This window comes from Chiloscyllium plagiosum, unplaced genomic scaffold (genome assembly GCF_037043375.1).
Source record: "Chiloscyllium plagiosum isolate Xiang-an unplaced genomic scaffold, Cpla_swu_hap1 HiC_scaffold_24, whole genome shotgun sequence".
Classification (NCBI taxonomy): Eukaryota; Metazoa; Chordata; class Chondrichthyes; order Orectolobiformes; family Hemiscylliidae; genus Chiloscyllium; species Chiloscyllium plagiosum.
Genome location: NW_028270162.1, coordinates 48,373,146 through 48,391,781, shown reverse-complemented (window position 1 = coordinate 48,391,781; position 18,636 = coordinate 48,373,146). Strand labels below are relative to the sequence as shown.

Below are 18,636 nucleotides of genomic sequence, written 5' to 3'. Positions count from 1 at the left end.
GTTAAAGCGTAACGTCGCTGGGTAGCGTAAGGAGTACTGAATATTTAAGTCCCTTAAATGCTTCTTCGCCTCGTCGAATGCCTTCCTCTTTCGAACCAGAGCCGGGGAAAAGTCCTGAAATAGCATGATCTTGGATCCTTTGTAGATCATAGCTTGGGGGTCTTTTCCGAGATTTCTAGAGGCTTCTAGGAGTATCTGCCTCTCCTTGTAGCTCTGCAGCCGGAACAGGACTGGGCGTGGGCGCTGGTTCGAACCAGGCCCGCGTATTGCGACCCGGTAGGCCCATTCCACCCTTACCTGGCCTGATCCAACCTCCAGATTTAAAAGCTGTGGCAGCCACTGCTGGAGGAATGCTGTAAGCTGCCCTTCCTCTTCCCGTTCGGGAAGGCCCAGCAAACGAATATTTTTTCGACGACCTCGATTATCGAGGTCGTCAATATGATTTTCCAAGGTCCGGACTCGCTGCTCGAGAGTCCGGACCTGATCCACGGCCGATTGAGCGGTATTTTCGGAGGTCGCGGCCTTTAACTCCGCCCCTCCGACTCGGCGCTCAATTTCTTGAATTTCTCGGTCGTGCTTCTGCAGCGCGGCCGAGAGCGAGTCCCAATGATTTCTGGATTCTACAATAAAGGCATCGATCTTCGAATCCAGCTTGGAAATCATTTCTGCAAGGCTTGTTACTGTTGGTAAGTCCCCCGGGGCGGCTGTGGACGCCTCTGCTGCAGCTGGTGAGGGTGGGGGAGGGGTTCCTGCCTGCTGAGAGCTGCGTGCTCCCTTCCCTTTAGTCATTTTAATTTAGGATTAAATTATTTAAATGTAATATTACACAACTAATTAAATTACACAACTATTATAAATGATTTGGTGAGCGTGGTAGGGGGTGGGTGACCCACTGTACCCAAGTCTTGGGAGGAGCACTATAGACTCAGTCTTGCTGGGTCGCCGCCATCTTGGATCCCCTCCTTTCAAGCTCTTTAATGAACAATTGAGCATTACTGAAAAAAGACAGGTCTTGCCAAAGCTTTTTGTCTTGTCCTCATCAGGACAATTTGCAAGCAATTGACAGAGTAAAGAGAAAACATCAATTATACTGTTCGACATGAGAAGGCTGATTGGTTGGCTTGTGGACCCTGTTTGGTGGAAATCGGGCCATGGTGAATGCACCAATTAATGATGGCTGACAGTTAATTCCTAAGCTTTAATTTTCAATTGATTCCAATTGATCAAGGCACTGCCCTGAGAAATGAACCAGCAAAAAGTGGTCACATTTTATTGAATTCAAACAAGCACAGAGTGTGTACATTTTCTCTCTCTGCAAAGAACAGGGACCCCTCTTGTGGTGCAGTGGTAGTGTCCTGGCCCCGGGATGAGGTAGCCCAGATTCAAGTGCCATCTGCTCCAGAGATGTGTAATAACATCCCTGAATAAGTTGATTAGAAAAGTGGCTTAAGCTTAAAAAAAATGGCCCTACACATTAATATATGCAGCTTGCAAAACAGACAAGTGCCCCTTATTGCAAGCCCAGAGAACACTCCAGAATTGGTTGCTGGTGTAATGCTATTGAAGAGGAGGTTCCTCTTCTCGGGAGTGGTAATAGGTCACCCAGACAGTAATGGATGCCCACCACTACCACTGCTATGTCATCAGAAGACCTTAGATCCAGTGCAGGAAATGTTTCTAAGACCTGATACACTCTGGAAAGGTTTCTGGGTGTTCACCTCCCAGCAGAAAGACCATCTGAGTAGGCTCAGGGTGCCTGGTACTCCGGTACTTGGGGAAAAGTGTGCTCAGGCTAGTCAGAACCACAATACAAGCTCAGGACCTGCCATCATGTCAGCATACAGCTACCATTGCTTGTGGAGGCCTTATCACACTCTGCTTCACCCTCGCAGGAGAAACAGACACATAATAGCAAAGTGGGGACTCCCACTTGTTTTGCATCGTTTCAGGGTAGGAGATGGAAATAATGAGGATTGCTGACCACAAGGAAGTCAGCATTGGCAAGATGTAGAGATGGAATTACAGCGGTTGCATTCCAATCCATCCCTTTCAATAGAATGATGAGCATTTATTTGCAGTAAGAAGCCACAAACATATGCAGCAAGTTCATCCGGTACTTTTGTACCTCCCACATATTCAGATACTGGCCTAAGGAGACCATCCCTTTTTGAATAAGCAGATCAAAAGGACCAGCAAAGCTCTGAAAGAGAACCATCATAACTTAATAGCACACCGTCCACCAATGCAGATACACTTCCTTTGTGGTGCTTACACATCATTAGGTAGAGGAGAAAGACATTGGAAGGCTGGAGTCAGTGTGAGAGGCAGAGACTTGTGTGAACAGTGCCCCCTGGAGGAGAGTGCAGAGACAGTCCTGCTCAGCTGGACACAACTGCATGGCTTCAGGAGTCTCAGGAAAGTGGGTTCACCAGAAAAAGACCGGAAAGCCATATGGGACACTGGGAATTTTTACACAAGCAGAAATTTCAAAATACTTTACAGATTGATTTTGGTTTATTTCTTCAAATAAGTATCTCAGTACATAAAACACCAAAATGATTATAATAGATAAATACAATAGTAACAGTGCAAAGTATACCAAATAGATAGTTACTAATTTGTTCAATAACTTACTTTGTATTTAGGAACTGAACACTGCCTGCTTAAGCAATTCGCACTTCGATACTTAATAATATATTCGTATACATTCAGAATACTGATAGTTGTACGTGGCCCTTCAAACTCTATTCAAGAATCTGCCTGGTATTACCTGAGTAGATGGCACTGTTGAAACCTTTGGATAATATTACATCTTCAACATTAAAAGGTGCATGGCTCCCTAGTATCCCTACCCCTGCACCATGGGTTCAAGTCCCACATCTCCGTATGGGTTGATTAGAAAAATAGGGTAAATTTTTTAAAAGGGTGCATTACAGTAATCTACAATATCAGTTTATTCACTAAGTCACCAAAGATGCAGAATTATAAAGAGTGCTTGCTTTTCTGGTTCAGTGATTTTGCACTCAGTCTGAGGTAGGCATGAGAACAGTGTTTGTTTAACTTAAGTGTATTACGTAATAAATATTATTATTTTCACTGAGTCCAGATTATGTTTTATATTGTCACAATATTGTAGAGCTAATTCATATTCTCCTCTTATTGATTCCTTTGGAGAGGATCAACTCTCATAACTGGACATGCTGATTTGGATTGTCATGTTGCAATCTGCCTTCCATGACACTGATATTTTTGGCATTTAATTTCCTCCTGCATCTCAAATTTCTCACAACTTCATTGACCAATTCTCTCAATCTCAGATTAATTTTATCCTGCATACTGTCTCATTCCTTTATGACTGTCACTGTTTTACATGATTTTCCTAAATGTTTTGGCTTAATCTCACTTTTGATTCAAATTCTAAACATCACTAAACAACTCTTTTTTCCCCTTTGTTCTGGACTTTAATATTTAAAGCATACTTGACCTTTCCTCATAGTTCTTTCCATTTGTTCATGGGAACTGTCTTTTTGTTCTTTATAGGCCCCTTAATAGTCAGCGGGAAATTTGTAAGGAGAGTCCAGTTATTTGTAAGAATAATAGGGTGGTTATGAGAGAGGATTTTAACTTTCCAAACATAGCCTGGACTGCCATAGCGTTAAGGGTTCAGATAGAGAGGAATTTGTTAAGTGAGACAAGAAAATTTTCTGATTCAACGTGTGGATGTACCTACTAGAGAAGGTGCAAAACTTGACCTACTCTTGGGAAATAAGGCAGGGCAGGTGACTGAGGTGTCACTGGGGGAGTGCTTTGGGGCCAGCGACCATAGTTCTATCAGTTTTAAAATAGTGATAGAAAAGGATAGAATGGATCTAAAAGTTGAAATTCTAAATTGAAGGAAAGTCAATTTTGACGGTATGAGGCAAGAACATTCAAAAGTTGATTGGGGGCAGATGTTCGCAGGTAAAAGGTCAGCTGGAAAATGAGATGCCTTCAGAAATGAGATAATGAGTCCAGAGACTGTATATTCCTGTTGGGGTGAAATGAAATGCTGGTAGGTATAGCGAATGCTGGATGACAGAATAAATTTAGGTTTTGGTTAGGAAAAAGAAGGAAGCATTTATCAGCTATAGACAGGAGAGATCGAGTGAATCTTTAGAAGAGTATAAAGGTCATAGGAGTAACTTGAGAGGGAAATTAGGAGGGCAAAAACAGGACATGAGATAGCTTTGGCAAATAGGGTTAAGGAGAATCCAAAGGGTTTTATAAATACATAAGGACAAAAGGGTACCCAGGGAGAAAATAGGACCCCTCAAAGATCAGCAAGACAGCTTACATGTGGAGCTGCAGGAGATGGGGGAGATACTAAACGAGTATTTTGTATCTGTGTTTACTGTGGAAGAGGACATGGAAGATATAGAATGTGGGTAAACAGATGGTGACATCTTGAAAAATTTCCATATTACAGAGGAGGAAATGCTGGATGTCTTGAAATACATAAAAATGGGTAAATCCCCAGGACCTGATCAGGTACCCTAGAACTCTGTGGGAAGCTAGGGAAGTGATTGCTGGGTTTCTTGCTGAGATATTTGTATCATCGATAGTCACAGGTGAGGTGCCAGAAGACTGGAGGTTGGCTAACGTGGTTCCACTGTTTAAGAAAGGTGGTAAGGACAAGCCAGGGAACTATAGAGCAGTGAGCCTGACGTCAGTGCTGGGCAGGTTGTTGGCGGGAATCCTGGGGGACAGGATGTACATGTATTTGGAAAGGCAAGGACTGATTAGGGACAGTTAACATGGCTTTGTGCATGGGAAGTCATGTCTCACAAAAGTAAATGAGTTTTTTGAAGAAGTAACAAAGAGAATTGATGAGGGCAGAGTGGTGGACATGATCTATATGGACTTCAGTAAAGCATTCGACAAGGGTCCCCATGGGAGACTGATTAGCAAGGTTAGATCTCACTGAATACAGGGAGAACTAGCCATTTGGATACAGAACTGGCTCGATAGTAGAAGACAGAGGATGGTGGTGGAGGGTTGCCTTTCAGATGGAGGCCTGTGACCAGTGGTGTGCCACAAGGATCGGAGCTGGGCCCACTACTTTTCATCATTTATATAAATGATGTGGATGTGAACATAGGAGGTATAGGTAGTAAGTTTGCAGATGACACCAAAATTGGAGGTGAAGAAGGTTATCTCAGAGTACAATTGGAACTTGATCTGATGGGTCAATGGGCTGAGGAATGGCAGATGGAATTTAATTTAGATAAATGTAAAGTGCTGCATTTTGGAAAGGCAAATCTTTGCAGGACTTATACACTTAATGGTAAAGTCCCGGGGAGTGTTGCTGAACAAAGAGACCTTGGAGTGCAGGTTCATAGCTCCTTGAAAGTGGAGTCGCAGGTGGATAGGATAGTGAAGAAGGCGTTTAGTATGCCTTCCTTTGTTGGTCAGTGTATTGAGTCCAGGAGTTGAGAGGTCATGTTGCGGTTGTACAGGACATTGGTTAGACCACTGTTGGAATATTGCGTGCAATTCTGGTCTCCCTCCTATCGGAAGGGTGTTGTGAAACTTGAAAGGGTTCAGAAAAGATTTACCAGGATGTTGCCAGGGTTGGAGGGTTTGAGCTATAGTGAGAGGCTGAGTAGACTGGGGCTGTTTTCCCTGGAGCGTCGCAGGCTGAGGAGTGACCTTATAGAGGTTTATAAAATCATGAGGGGCATGGATAGGGTAAATAGACGAGGTATTTTACGTGGAGTGGGGGAGTCCAGAACTCGAGGGCATAGGTTTAGGGTGAGAGGGGAAAGATATAAAAGGGACCTAAGGGGCAACATTTTCACACAGAGGGTGGAGCGTGTAACGAATGAGCTGCCAGAGGAAGTGTAAAAGCTGGTACAATTACAACATTTAAAAGGTATTTGGATGGGTATATGAATAGTACTGGCAAATGGGACTAGATTAGGTTAGTTTAGCTGGTTGGCATGGATGAGTTGAACTGAAGGGTCCGTTTCCATGCTGTACATCTCTATGACTCTATGATACCTTCAGCACATGATTAACTTCTTCCTACAGTGTAGCATACAGATCAACATAGAGTAACTCTAGAGGGGTCTAAAAAGTGGATAAATAAGTTGCACCTTAACTTGTATATGTATAGTGTCTTTAATGTACAAAATGTTCAAACAGATTGTGAGAGAAAATAAAATCACGATGTCGTCGAGACATCTTTAGGTAATTAGAGATCGCTAAAAGCTTGGTTGAAACACCTTTTGGGAGCAGGAAGAGAAATGGAGAGGAATACGTTGACTTCAGTAAAAAACAAAGACCTGCGGATTTTGTAAATCTGGAACAAAAACATTAATTGCTGGAGAATACTGGCTTCAATGTTGGCATGAATACTCGGAAAATGTACAAAAGGCTCAAAGATAGCAGGTAAGGGTTACTCAGATAGATGGTCAAGGTCAGAGGGGATTTGAAGAAGCAGACAAGGGATTTTTTTTTAAAAAAAGCATTACCTTGTGGAACGAAAAGTCAATGTATGAATAGTAACAGGTATTGAATGCGGGTAGTTACATTTCGAATAGGTTGGGATTGACTGGAGATAAGGAGGCCAGAACACAGAACATAAACAAAGCATGGCTATTTCCTAACCTGACTTACAGGATGCATTCACTCAGAATGCCATGGGTAATCCTGATGGCAGATCTCCCTATGAGCTGTGGAGTGTTACTGAGTGCAAAGGTTGGTTAATTTCTTGTCCAAAAGCCAACTGATTGCCTGTTTTGGCTCCCAGTCTGATATGAAAGCGATAAGGGAAGGTTTCATGACTTTGTAGATCCAGGTCAGGCTAGTGTTGATCTGGGGCTGATCACAAGGGTTTCTCAGAGCTGGCATCCAGGAAGTAGGTAAAAAGGCACACACCTTGTTTGGTTGAGAACAGTCACATTCAAGAAGCTGAGAGAATACAGCTCATGGCTGAATTGTTATATTTATAATATTAATCCCTCTTTGAGAAACAAATTAATCTCTTACTCACATCATGCCTCAGTTAAAGCTAGAAATGGGCAGAATGGGTCAGTAATCTGATTTTGACATATTTAATCACCCCGTTCAACCCAACAGGCTGATTTCATTTTTGTTTTGGGCATGAGGACGTTAAACTTCTCGCCCAAGGGTCTAAGGGAAAGGATAGGAAAGAAAGGTTGAGTATTAGCATGAAGATGCAATTATAAACCCACACTTTCCCTAAATTCTGAACCCAGTGAAATGGACAGTAAATAGGATAGCTAGATATCACAAGTGAAATCGTGCAAACACATGCATTGTATACAGTTACAATATTTTCAGAAGTCACAACTTCCCTTCACAGGCTCCTTGAAGTTACGCCTGTAGAACTCCTCAGAAATTTCCAGAAAGGTCTTTCCTTTAGTTTCTGGCAGGAAGATTCCGATGAACAAGGCAGTGAGGAAGCTCATGCAAATGAACGGCACGTAGCAGAAACTGCCCAGTCCCTCCTGAAAGGCAGACAAAACAGTGAATACAGTCAGGGAGATGACTCTGTTGTAAAGGGTCAAGTCAGTTTGTCATTTCCCAATCTTTCCTTTCCTCAAATTTCTCTATCCCATCAAAACTGAAAGAAATGTGGCCGCTATAAATCAGAGACAAAAACAGAAATTGTTGGAAAAGCTGGTAGCATCTGTGGAGAGAAATCAGAGTTAATGTTTCTGGTTAAGTGACCCTTCCTCAGAACTGATGGTAGCTGGGAAAATGTTGGTTTATATGCCGAAGATAGGGTGGGGGGAGGGGGTAAGGAGTGAACACATTTATTCTGACGATGCCAACTGCAACAAGGGAGATAGAACGTCCACCTTCTTCCTCAACCGAGGATTGCCTAGCACCATTGTTGACAGGGCCGTCAACTGGGTCTGACCCATCTCCTGTACTTCCATCCTCACCCTCTCTCTTCCCTCCCACAACAGCAATAGCGACCCTTTGTCCTTACCTACAATCCAACCGGCATCCACATCAGGAGGGTCATCATCACCTCCAGAGGGCTGCCACTACCAGACATATATTCTCCTCCGCCACATGGACCATTCCTCCAGGACATGCTGGTCCACGCTTCCTTCACTCCCAATGTCGCCCTACAGTCCCACGGCACCTTCTCCTGCATTCGCCGAAGGTGTAATACCTGCCCACTTACCTCCTCCCTCCTCAGTATCCAAGGGCCCAAACATACCTTCCTTCCAGGAGAAGCAGCACTATACCTGCACTCCTCACAATCTAGTCTTCTGCATTCGCTGCTCACAATGTGGTCTCCTCTACATTGGGGAAACGGAAGGGTAGACTGGGTAACCACTTCACAGAACTATTGTGTTCTATTTGCTAAAATGACCCTGAGGTTCCAGTAGCCTGCCACTTTAACACAACTATCCTGTTCCCTGGTAAACAGCTCTGTCTCAGGCTTGCTACAGTGCTCAGGGAAGCTGGAAGAACAGCATCTCCTTTTCCAGTTGGGGACCTTGCAGCCTTCCGGACTCAATACCGAGTTCAGTGACTTTAGGGTTTGAGCTCTTCTATGTCCTTACCCTAACAAACATAAAGCAGGTTTTGTTATCACAGTCTGCTATTCCACACTACCCAATGTTAGCCATTAACAGTCTCCATCAACAGCTACTCATCCTCCTAGCCAGATCATGATCGACTCGTTGTCTGTCCAACTGTTCTTCTCGCTCTTTGAGTTCTATCCCCACCTATTGTTTACTCCTTACCCACTCCCCCAGCCTAACTTCTGCATATAGACCAAATTTTCAGTTCTGAAAAAGGGTCACTTGACCCGAAACGTTAACTCTGATCTCTCTCGACAGATGCTGCCAGACCCGCTGAGTTTTTTCAGCACTTTCCAAAGGTTCTCCACCTAGGCTTCGTGAATAGAGAGATCCTGCCTCAAATCCATCTCCTCCAGACAATTAAGCTCATCATCCAGGCCACCACTCCAGTGCAATGCTGAGAGGGTGCTGCACTGTCAGAGGTGTCACCTTCCAAATGGAGTGTTCAACAGAGGTCTCATCAAAAATAACAAGCCCAGAACAGTGTTTGTAATAGAGCACAGAAATTCTGTACCCTAGTCAACATTTATTTCTCAGCCAGCATACAATGGTTTTTAGCCAAATGTATCAATCTATCCAGTTCACTACAGTGACCCAACCCAGAGCCCTAGAGACAGGACTAAAACTGCTCTGACTTCTTTCCTTAATCCGCTTTCTACACCAGGTCAGAATTCCAGGCTTAATCGTGCTGCCTCTAGTCTCGACCTCCATCAAATCCTTGATTTTCAGAAAATATTCTGTATTTTTCCACAGGTTGGAACGAATTTTCTAGCCCACGAGTATTAGATTGCTGTGCTTTCAACTGTAATCCACCTATATCCAAGCTTCAATAAAAGGGAATTCTACCGGATCCTGCTCACTGCAAAACCTCACTGGATATTGACTTAACTGCACTGTAATTCACATGAACGAATGTCAATACCTTTGATTCTTAAATAATTCATAATTGTAACTTCCTTTCTTTCCTTTCCCGCGTGTGCGTTGTGAACTATTCTACCCAGGGTTTGAATAACTTAATAAACCCCAATTTATTTTAACCCTAACACAACTTCCTGTGGGTCATTTTTAAATGAAACGTCACTATCAGGGCATGAGAAAATACACCACCGCTGGTGGGGGAGAAAAAGAAGAAGTAAACTGAAACCCACAGAGAATACTGGAGAAACTCAGCAGGTCTGGCAGCATCTGTGGAGCAGAAGGAACAGAGTTAATGATTTGAGTTCAGTATGACTCACCTTTAATTCTGAATTGTATCTTTCTTGGGTGTGGGTTGTGAGATTGATAGAACGTGGATCTTTCTGCAGAGAGTATCTCAATAACTAATTCTTGCTTAATGCCATGAAAGTCTGCTGCTGGTAACTTCTCAGGTGACTACACACCAATGCAGATTTGGGAACAGGTATGAATTTGGAATAGGAGTAGGTAACTTGGCCCTTCAAGCGTGATCCCACCATTCAATAAGATCATGGCTGATGGGTGAGTATTCCAAATTCCACATTCCCATCTATCCCCAGTAACCAACACAAATTAGGTAAAGATTTGATATCACATCGCCCTTATCACAATTAACCAACATTGACTACAGAGGAACCTCAGTTATCTGGCATTCAATTATCTGAATATCAGATTATCTGGCAAGATCGCAAGGTCCTGATGCTTGGCTAAACCATTGTCTGGCATTCAATTATCCAAATAAAATATTCCCTGCCTGTGTCTTTCGGATAATTGAAGTTCCTCTGGACAGAGAGAAAGGAAGATGAAAGAGGTGCTTTCAGTTTATCCCTCGCTACTGTCTAAATAGGATCAAAGGGTCTCTATGGTGCGGAAGCAGGCCATTCAGTCCATCAACTCCACACCGGCCCTCCAAAGATCGTCCCACCCATCCCTGCAATCCCCATGGCTAATCCACCTAGCCTGCACATCCCTGGACACCATGAGCAATTTAGCATGGCCAATCCACCTAACCTGCAGATCTGTGGTCTGTGGGAGGAAACTGGAGCAGCCGGAGGAAACCCATGCTGACACGGGGAGAATGTGCAAACTCCACACAGACAATCACCCTCGGATGGAATCAAACCTGGGTCCCTGGTGCTGTGAGGCAGCAGTGCTAACCACTGAGCTACTGTGCTACCAAGGAGGAAAGAGGCGAACTAAAGTCAACTGGTCTTAACAGACAGAAAAGGGAAGTAACCAACCAGGCACTCAAGACAGCTTCTGTACAACTCCCAGCTGTAGACTGAAGAGCAGCAGAGTCTTAGCAGTAGACTGCCTCTGCGATCATGCTAGATTACTCTACAAAGGGATCAGGAGAACAGAGACAAGGGGAAAGGGTAGAATAGATTGCTTTCTTTTAAATTGGGAACAATTCACTACAACATAGGAGCCCAAAAGCATGCAGAACACAACAATGTCTCAGTTGTCAGGAAGCAGTTTGTCAGCAATAAGACCACTTGTGACAATATTAACTTATATTTAACTGGTGCTCAAAATACTTACAACGATAAATGGAAAAGTCATCCCAATAACTATAAGGTTTATCCAGAGCAGGGAGCCATTGATCATGTAGGCTGCGGGCCTTGCAGTCTGGTCAAAGATCTCCATTGGTATGACTCCGGTCACTCCAGCTAAGAGCAAAGAGTTCACAATAGGTTTAGATGTTGAATTGCACAAGCAAACTTCCCAAATGGAAAAAAATAGTAAAACTGATGAATAAGATATACTGAGGCGGCCTGAATACTTCAGAATGGAGGACCGGTGTGACCAATACGTTCATTTCTAAATATTACTGTTTTGTGGTTTCTCCCCTGGGTCAGTGTTGGAAGTAACCATATATTCTTTAAGAGCAATTAACAGCAGGGAAGCCATGATGTGGAGGAGCCGGCGTTGGACTGGGGTGGACAAAGTTAAAAATCACACAAAACCAGGTTATAGTCCAATAGATTTATTTGGAAGCACTAGCTTTCAGAGCGCTGCTCCTTCATCAGGTAGTTGTCAGAGAAAACATTCCCCTCACATTACAGTCATTATAACAACAACACAACAGAGCGGCAGGGTATAAAATGACCAGAAAGGAGGAACAGCAAACCAAATGGGGTGCCAGTAACTGCTTGTGATTTTTTGCGCAGTACCACTCACCAAATTAAGTGGTTTGCTTTCACAACTTGATGAGAACAAATATCATGTCCAAAACGTACTATACCATGGGCCCTATCACCTACTAAGATAACTACCATCTGTGGGATTCCTGACACTTTGTTGACATTTCTGTATGAAGAAACTGAGAGATTTCAGAGTGAGTTTATGGAGTATAGCTCCCAAATCTGCACATCAAAGGTTTAATGCAGAATTCTGTCATACACATTGCAATTCATTAAACCATTAACTTCTTCTCTGTAACTACAATGTTCTCCTTCCTTTTTATTTTGTCTCTGACTGCTCTAAATATGTATATTTATCATTCTGGGCTTAACATGAAATCATAGAATCCCTACAGTGTGGAGGCAGGCCAATTGGCCCATTGAATCCACATTGACACTCCAAAGAGCATCCCACCCAGACCCAACCCCGTCCCTGCATTTCCCATGGCCAATCCACCTTGCCTGCACATCTTTGGACTGTGGGAGGAAACCGGAGCACCCGGTAGAGATCCATGCAGACACGGGAAGAGCATGCAAACTCCACACAGACAGTCACCTGGAATCGAACTCGGGTCCCTGGCGCTGTGAGGCAGCAGTGCTAACCACTGAGCCACCGTGCCGCCCCCAGGGTTAAACTACGTTTTGCTTTCCCTCAGATGTCGACTGTCCTGTTGTATAACTGCAATATTTAGAGTTTTTTTTCCTTCATGTGATTGGAATGTAGTGACCTACCTGGTCCAATTCCAAAACTTAAGATGGAAGCAAAGATGCAAATCATGCTCAGGTATGGCATCCAGCTGACCTTGTCCTAAATGAAGTGAGACAGTGTCATGTAAAACCTGCAAGGTACATCTTCCTCATTTATAATTAATTGTTGTTTTAATAGTGCAACAAAAAAGCAATGACTTGGTCCAGAGAGCTTGGCCCTGAGTCAGCGAATTGTCTTTGAGTGACAGAAGCTGAGCTAAAGAAACCTGCTCCAGTTCTGAGCTGGTTCAGCCTCGTCAGTGGCAGGAGCGCTCGTGAAGTGAAAGTCACCATCAACCTTAACCCACAGGACCACTGGGTCTCTCTACAGAGACGGAGAGAGAGAGAGAGAGAGAGGTGACAGGCAGTGGGTTTAATCTGAGGGTGACCACAACCAAGAAGCAAGGTTGAGAACGTGAGACCTTCATGGTGACTCCAGACAGAACAGGAATTGAAGTGTTGGTGTGAGCCTGAATCACAAACTAACTGTGGAGCTAACTGACCCCCACTGTGCTAAGCTACATCACTGATGAGTCAAATTCCCACTCTGGATTGCTATGCAATGATCCCTGACCCAAGCCCCTCACCTGGACGGTCTATTCAAAGTGCTGACCACACAACATTCTGCCCCTACATTCATAGGTGAGACTGATATACAAACAGTGCCCTCTGTGGGTGTGATAGGGGATATCAGCTGAGTGATGGGATAGGTCATTGACAGTGCTATCAAGTGGTATCTGCAATCACCTGGTCAGTGATGCTGAGTTTGAGTATCACCAGGGCCACTCAGCTCATTACAGCCTCGATCCAAAAAAAGAGCTGAGCCCAGAGGGGAGGTGAAAATGACTGCTTTTGACACCGACAGAGCATTTGACTGTGCATGGCTTCAAGGGTCATACTGAAAGAGGTTCACTGGACTCAAAACATTGATTCTGAGAAAAAGTTCTCTCTCCTTTGGAAATGAGTTGAACTGGGTCATGCTTGAGGTACTGCACTACATGTTCTTAGATGTGTCTTTAAGAGGGATTTGTTCTGTCCTGTTTCTCTTGAAAGCAAATGTCATGAATCTGGTGCCAAGCTGACTGCTCCATGTAAAACAAGCTAACTAGCTGTGGGGTTTTTTTAAAGTAGATGAAAGAAGCATGACTGGGTGAGGTCAGGCTCACACTGACCCAGGCTTTCCAGGTTTTGCTTTCAGTTTGTGAAGCTGGAATTTTGGAAGATGACCCCATTCTGTGCTGTTGCAAAAGCTTGCGTTCTCTGCTTTCTACTGGGTTTGTGTTTTCCAGTTTTCGTTTCTATTTGCCTTTGCCAAAGGTGTTTATAGAATGCTGCTATATTGGAATAGTTAATGAGTACAACAGGTAATTAGGAAGGCAAATGGAATTTTGTCCTTCATTGCTAAAGGGATTGAGTTTAAAAACAGGGAGGTTATGTTCCAGCTGTACAGGGTGTGGGTAAGGCCTCATCTGGAGAACTGCACGTAGTTTTGGTCTCCTTACTTGAGAAAGGATGTACTGGCAGTGGAGGGGATGCAGAAGAGGTTCACTGGGTTGATTCCAGAGTTGAGGGGGTTGGCTTTTGAGGAGAGACTGAGTAGACTGGGAATTCAGAAAAATGAGGGGGAATCTTACAGAAACATATAAAATTATGAAGGTAATAGATAAGATAGGAGGAGAGAAGATGTTTTCACTAATGGATGAAACTAGGACATGAAGGCATAGCCTCAAACTTAGGGAGCAGATTTAGGCCTGAATTGAGAAGGAACTTCTTCACCCAGAGGGTTGTAAATCTATGGAATTCCCTGCCCAGTGAAGTAGTTGACGCTACTTCAGTAAACGTTGTTAAAACTAAGATAGATATTTTATTGAACAATAAAGGAATTCAGCGTTACAGTGAGAGCATGGGTAAGTGGAACTGAGGCCACGAAAAGATCAGCCATGATCATATTGAATGCTGGAGCAGGCTCGAAGAGGCAGGCGGCCTACTCCTGCTCCCAGTTATTATGTAGTCGGTAAAAAAATACAATATTTTGTTAAGTATTTTGATAGAGTTACAGTTAAGATTTTTTTTTGTTTTACAACCAATAATAACTAGGACCACTAGGTCATTATAGTAGAGTGGGAGGTGGCTGAGGTAAGTAGTGGGCAGCTACTGATAGCTCTATTTGAATTATATGGCTCAGAAACAGCATGAAGACAGGCCATAAGATGATACAAAGTCTAGATATGTAAGAGACCGCAGCAATAATTTGGGAGAGAGTAGTGGTAGGAAGTGTCAAAGGCACTATATTACAGAAAATATTCTGGCCGCAATCAAATAAGTAAAAGTAGCAAAGGTAGTACAGTCATTGGTCATCACAGCAGAAGGAAGGGACAATTAACAAATCAGAGGTGGCAAAGAGGACAAGAAAGAGAAAGATAGGACAGAAAATTGTTCTAATAATATACAATGCTTTTTGTAACTTTGATGTTAGGGGAAGCGCAGTGCTGTAGCAGGAGGGCTCAAACATCAAGTTACATATGAACATACGAAATATGAACTGGAGTTGGTCACTCAATTCTGTAAGGCTGCTGTATCATTCAATAAGATCATAGTTAACCTCTAGCTCAACGCCCCTTCCCACATGATTCCCACTTTCCTAATTCTCAGGATTCCAAAAGTCTATTGATCTTAGTCTTGCAAATACTCAACATCCATACCTCTGTGTGGTAGTGAACTCCACACTTCATAGCCCTCTGAATGAAGACATGTTTCAAGACAGTCCTAAATAATTGACCCTTAATTCTTAAGTTGCAATGCCTAGCTCTAGACTGCCTAGCTAGAGGAAACAATTTCCCTGCATATACCCCTTTCAGTGAGATCACCTCTCATTGCCCTAAGCTTTAAGCCTGGTCTACTTAACCTCTCCTCAAAAATCAATGCCTCCACTCTTGGAATCAATATAGTGAATCCTCATTGTGCTCCTTCTAGGGCAAGTTTCCTTAGACAGATAGATCTAAACTATAAACAATACTCAACTTCTCACATGAGTGCTCTCTTACTACAGTAAGACTTCCTTGTACTTACACTTCAACCCTTTGTTAAAAAAAAGTTAACAAACCACTTCCTAATTGCAAAGTGTACCTGCCTAATAACAGTACTACTGTAATTTGTATAGATGGTTCCTCAGAATAATAATCTTTCACAGTTTGTCATCTTTCAAAAAATAATCTGCCTTTACATTTTTCCTACCAAAGTGGTTAAGCTAATATTTCTCGACATTATACTTCACCTGCTGTATTCTTGCTCATTCAGATAAAGTATCTTTATTCCTTTGCAGCCTCTGTACATTGTGCTCACAAGTTACTTTCCCACTGACTTTGTCATGTAAGCAAACTTGGATGCATTGCACTTAGTTCCTTCATCAATTATGAAAAAGAGAAGGGTTAACAACATGTTCAGAGACTTTGAAAAGATCAGCTACCCAGATCACACAGTGATGGGAATTGGCAGAAAATTTCAGCCAGTATAGGTTACTGAGGCCAGCTGGCTGTGAACTGGTATTAATGACGTTATTCAGTTTGAAAGGACAATAGCTCCTCGGACGATATCCTCACAAAAGTAACAAGAACCTTCAGTATAAAGCACTTTCTGCACACATTTATTTATTCCTCACACTGATCTGGTGGAGGAATAAAAGCATTCAGTGGATTTCCTTGTAAGGAGAGAGTTTCCCTGCCTGCAAACATAAGCCATTTAAAGAAATGTGACCCTGGTCATCACTATCCCATTCTGAAAATCAACCCAGAATTGGAATGTGCAAAACATACTTGTTTCAACATTCCTGTATCTCATCAACTGAAAACATCTCGTACCAGGAATCACAGAGTCATACAGCACAGAAGCAGACCCTTCGGTCCAACTAGTCCATGCCGACCATGTTCCCAAACTAAACTAGTCCCATTTGCCTGTGTTTGGCCCATATCCCTCTATTCATGTAGCTCTCCAAATGTCTTTTACATGTTGTAACAGTACCTGCATCTAACACTTTCTCTGGTAGCTCAGTCCACATACGAACCACTCTCTGTGTGAATAAGTAGTGCCTCAGGTCTCTTTTAAATCTTTCTCCTTTCACCTTAAAAATATGCCCACTAGTTTTGACGACCCCCACCACCCGTCCCCCCGCCCTAGGGAAAAGACTGTTGCTATTCACCTTATCTATATCCCTCTTGATTTTATATATCTCTATAAGGTCACCCCTTAACCTTCTACACTCCAGGGAAAAGCACCCTGGCCTATCCAGCATCTCTTTATAACTCAAATCCTCCTGTCCTGGCAACATCCTGGTAAATCCTTTCTGCAACTTCTTCATTTCAATAATATACTTCCTATAGCAGGGTGACCAGAACTGCACACAGTACTCCAAAGTGACCTCACCAATGTCCTGTACAGTCTTAAGATGTTTGAGAATTTTGAACCTACTCCATTTCAGCAGACTGTTCCCATTAATGTAAACACAATCTTAAACGACATGCAAACACACATTGTCCTGAAACTGGGAATCACAATCTGAAAATGTACTAAATCCAACCTTTCTTTCAACAGTGAGAAAGAAACTGCAACTCACCTGGAGAGTTAGTGAGATGGTGAACAATATCCCACAGCCAACCATCAAACTGTAACCTCCCATCAGCAGCATTCTGCGACCAATCCGATCAATAAACAGGTTCTGAAGGAGGAAAATCACAGAATTGCTCATCCCTTCTTCCACAACCTATTCCAGTTAAGATTCGGAGATGTCGGTGTTGGACTGGGGTGTACAAAGTTAAAAATCACACAACACCAGGTTATAGTCCAACAGGTTTAATTGGAAGCACACTCGCTTTCGGAGCGACGCTCCGTCACAACCACCTGATGAAGGAGCGTCGCTCCGAAAGCTAGTGCTTCCAATTAAACCCGTTGGACTATAACCTGGTGTTGTATGATTTTTAACCTTATTCCAGTGAAGATTATAAACCATACAGTATCCTGCAAACTCTGTCAAAATTACTATTTTATGCAGATAATAGCAAAGCGTAGAACCCAGCATAAACCCAATCTATACAGTTGAGGATATTACAGCTGATGTGGTTGATGTGGATTTCAGCAAAGCCTGATAAAGAAGGTAAAAGCACATGGAATCCAAGGTCACTTGGCAAGTTGGATCCAAAACTGGTTGAAGAAGGCTGTTTGTCAGACTAGAGGTTAGTGACCTACGGCACAGGGATCAGTTCTGGGTCTCTTAATGTTTGTTGGATTTGTTGTTGGTCCAGTCGCTGAGCTGGTAGGTTTGTTGGCAGACGTTTTGTCCCTTTTCTAGCACGTCTCGCCCGTTAGGTGTTTAAAGAGCGATGCTGAAACAAGCAAGAAAATGGGAAACCTATGCCAACTGCTTGAGTGCGACCTACGAACAACTCCGCTTTCTTCACAGATGCTTTTAAGAAATCAGGTATTCAAGGTAGAACAGTACAGCAGTGCTTCACAGGAGGCAACACAACACTGTTGTTATTACCCAGAAAAGGGATGAAACATCTGCCAACAAACCTACCAGCTCGGCAAACAGAGCAACAACAAATTTCTAATTGTTTGTGTTATACATAAATAATATAAGTGAGAAAGTGGGGGAGAATGATAAGTTTGTGGATGATAGTGAGGAATAAGACGTTAGGTTACAAGAAGACGTAAATGGGTTGGTCCGATGGGCAGATCAGTGGCAGGTGTAATTTAACTCTGAAAAAGTGTGAGGTGATGCACTTTGGAAGAGGTATCAAGACAAGGAAGTACTCAATGAATGGCAGGACACAAGGAAGCTCAGAGGAACAGAGAGATCTTGGGTTAATGTCCACAGATCCCTAAAGGCAGCAGGATAGGTCAATATGGTAGTTAAGGAGGATAAGGGACACTTGTCTTTATCAGCTGTGGCACAGATTATAAGAACAGGAAGGTTTTTGTTGAAGCTGAACAAAACTTTGATTAAGCCCATGCTGGAATACAGTGTTCAGTTCTAGACACCATCCTATAGCAAAGATGTGAAATGGGGTGCAGGGGAGATCCACCAGCATGTTGTTGCCTGGGATGGATCAATTTAGTTATGGAGAGGCTGGATAAGGTCACGTTGTTTCCTT

At 43.1% G+C, this 18,636-nt stretch overlaps 1 protein-coding gene across 3 annotated transcripts in view; it reads right to left on the bottom strand.

The window, feature by feature from the left end:
• Positions 1 to 2,495: 2,495 nt before the first annotated feature.
• Positions 2,496 to 18,636, bottom strand: part of LOC122562786 (solute carrier family 2, facilitated glucose transporter member 11-like) — an 83,786-nt gene continuing 67,645 nt past the window's right edge. For 2 of the 3 annotated variants that reach the window (XM_043715968.2, XM_088000143.1), the window contains 4 exons: positions 17,100 to 17,201; positions 12,476 to 12,551; positions 11,103 to 11,230; positions 2,496 to 7,511 (listed from right to left, as the gene is read on the bottom strand). In XM_043715968.2, coding sequence (XP_043571903.2) covers positions 7,341 to 7,511; positions 11,103 to 11,230; positions 12,476 to 12,551; positions 17,100 to 17,201 — 477 coding nt within the window. In that variant the 3' untranslated portion in view covers positions 2,496 to 7,340. Of the gene's footprint in view, positions 7,512 to 11,102; positions 11,231 to 12,475; positions 12,552 to 15,805; positions 15,892 to 17,099; positions 17,202 to 18,636 lie in introns of those variants that run through there. The other variant, XM_088000144.1, reaches the window with a different exon arrangement.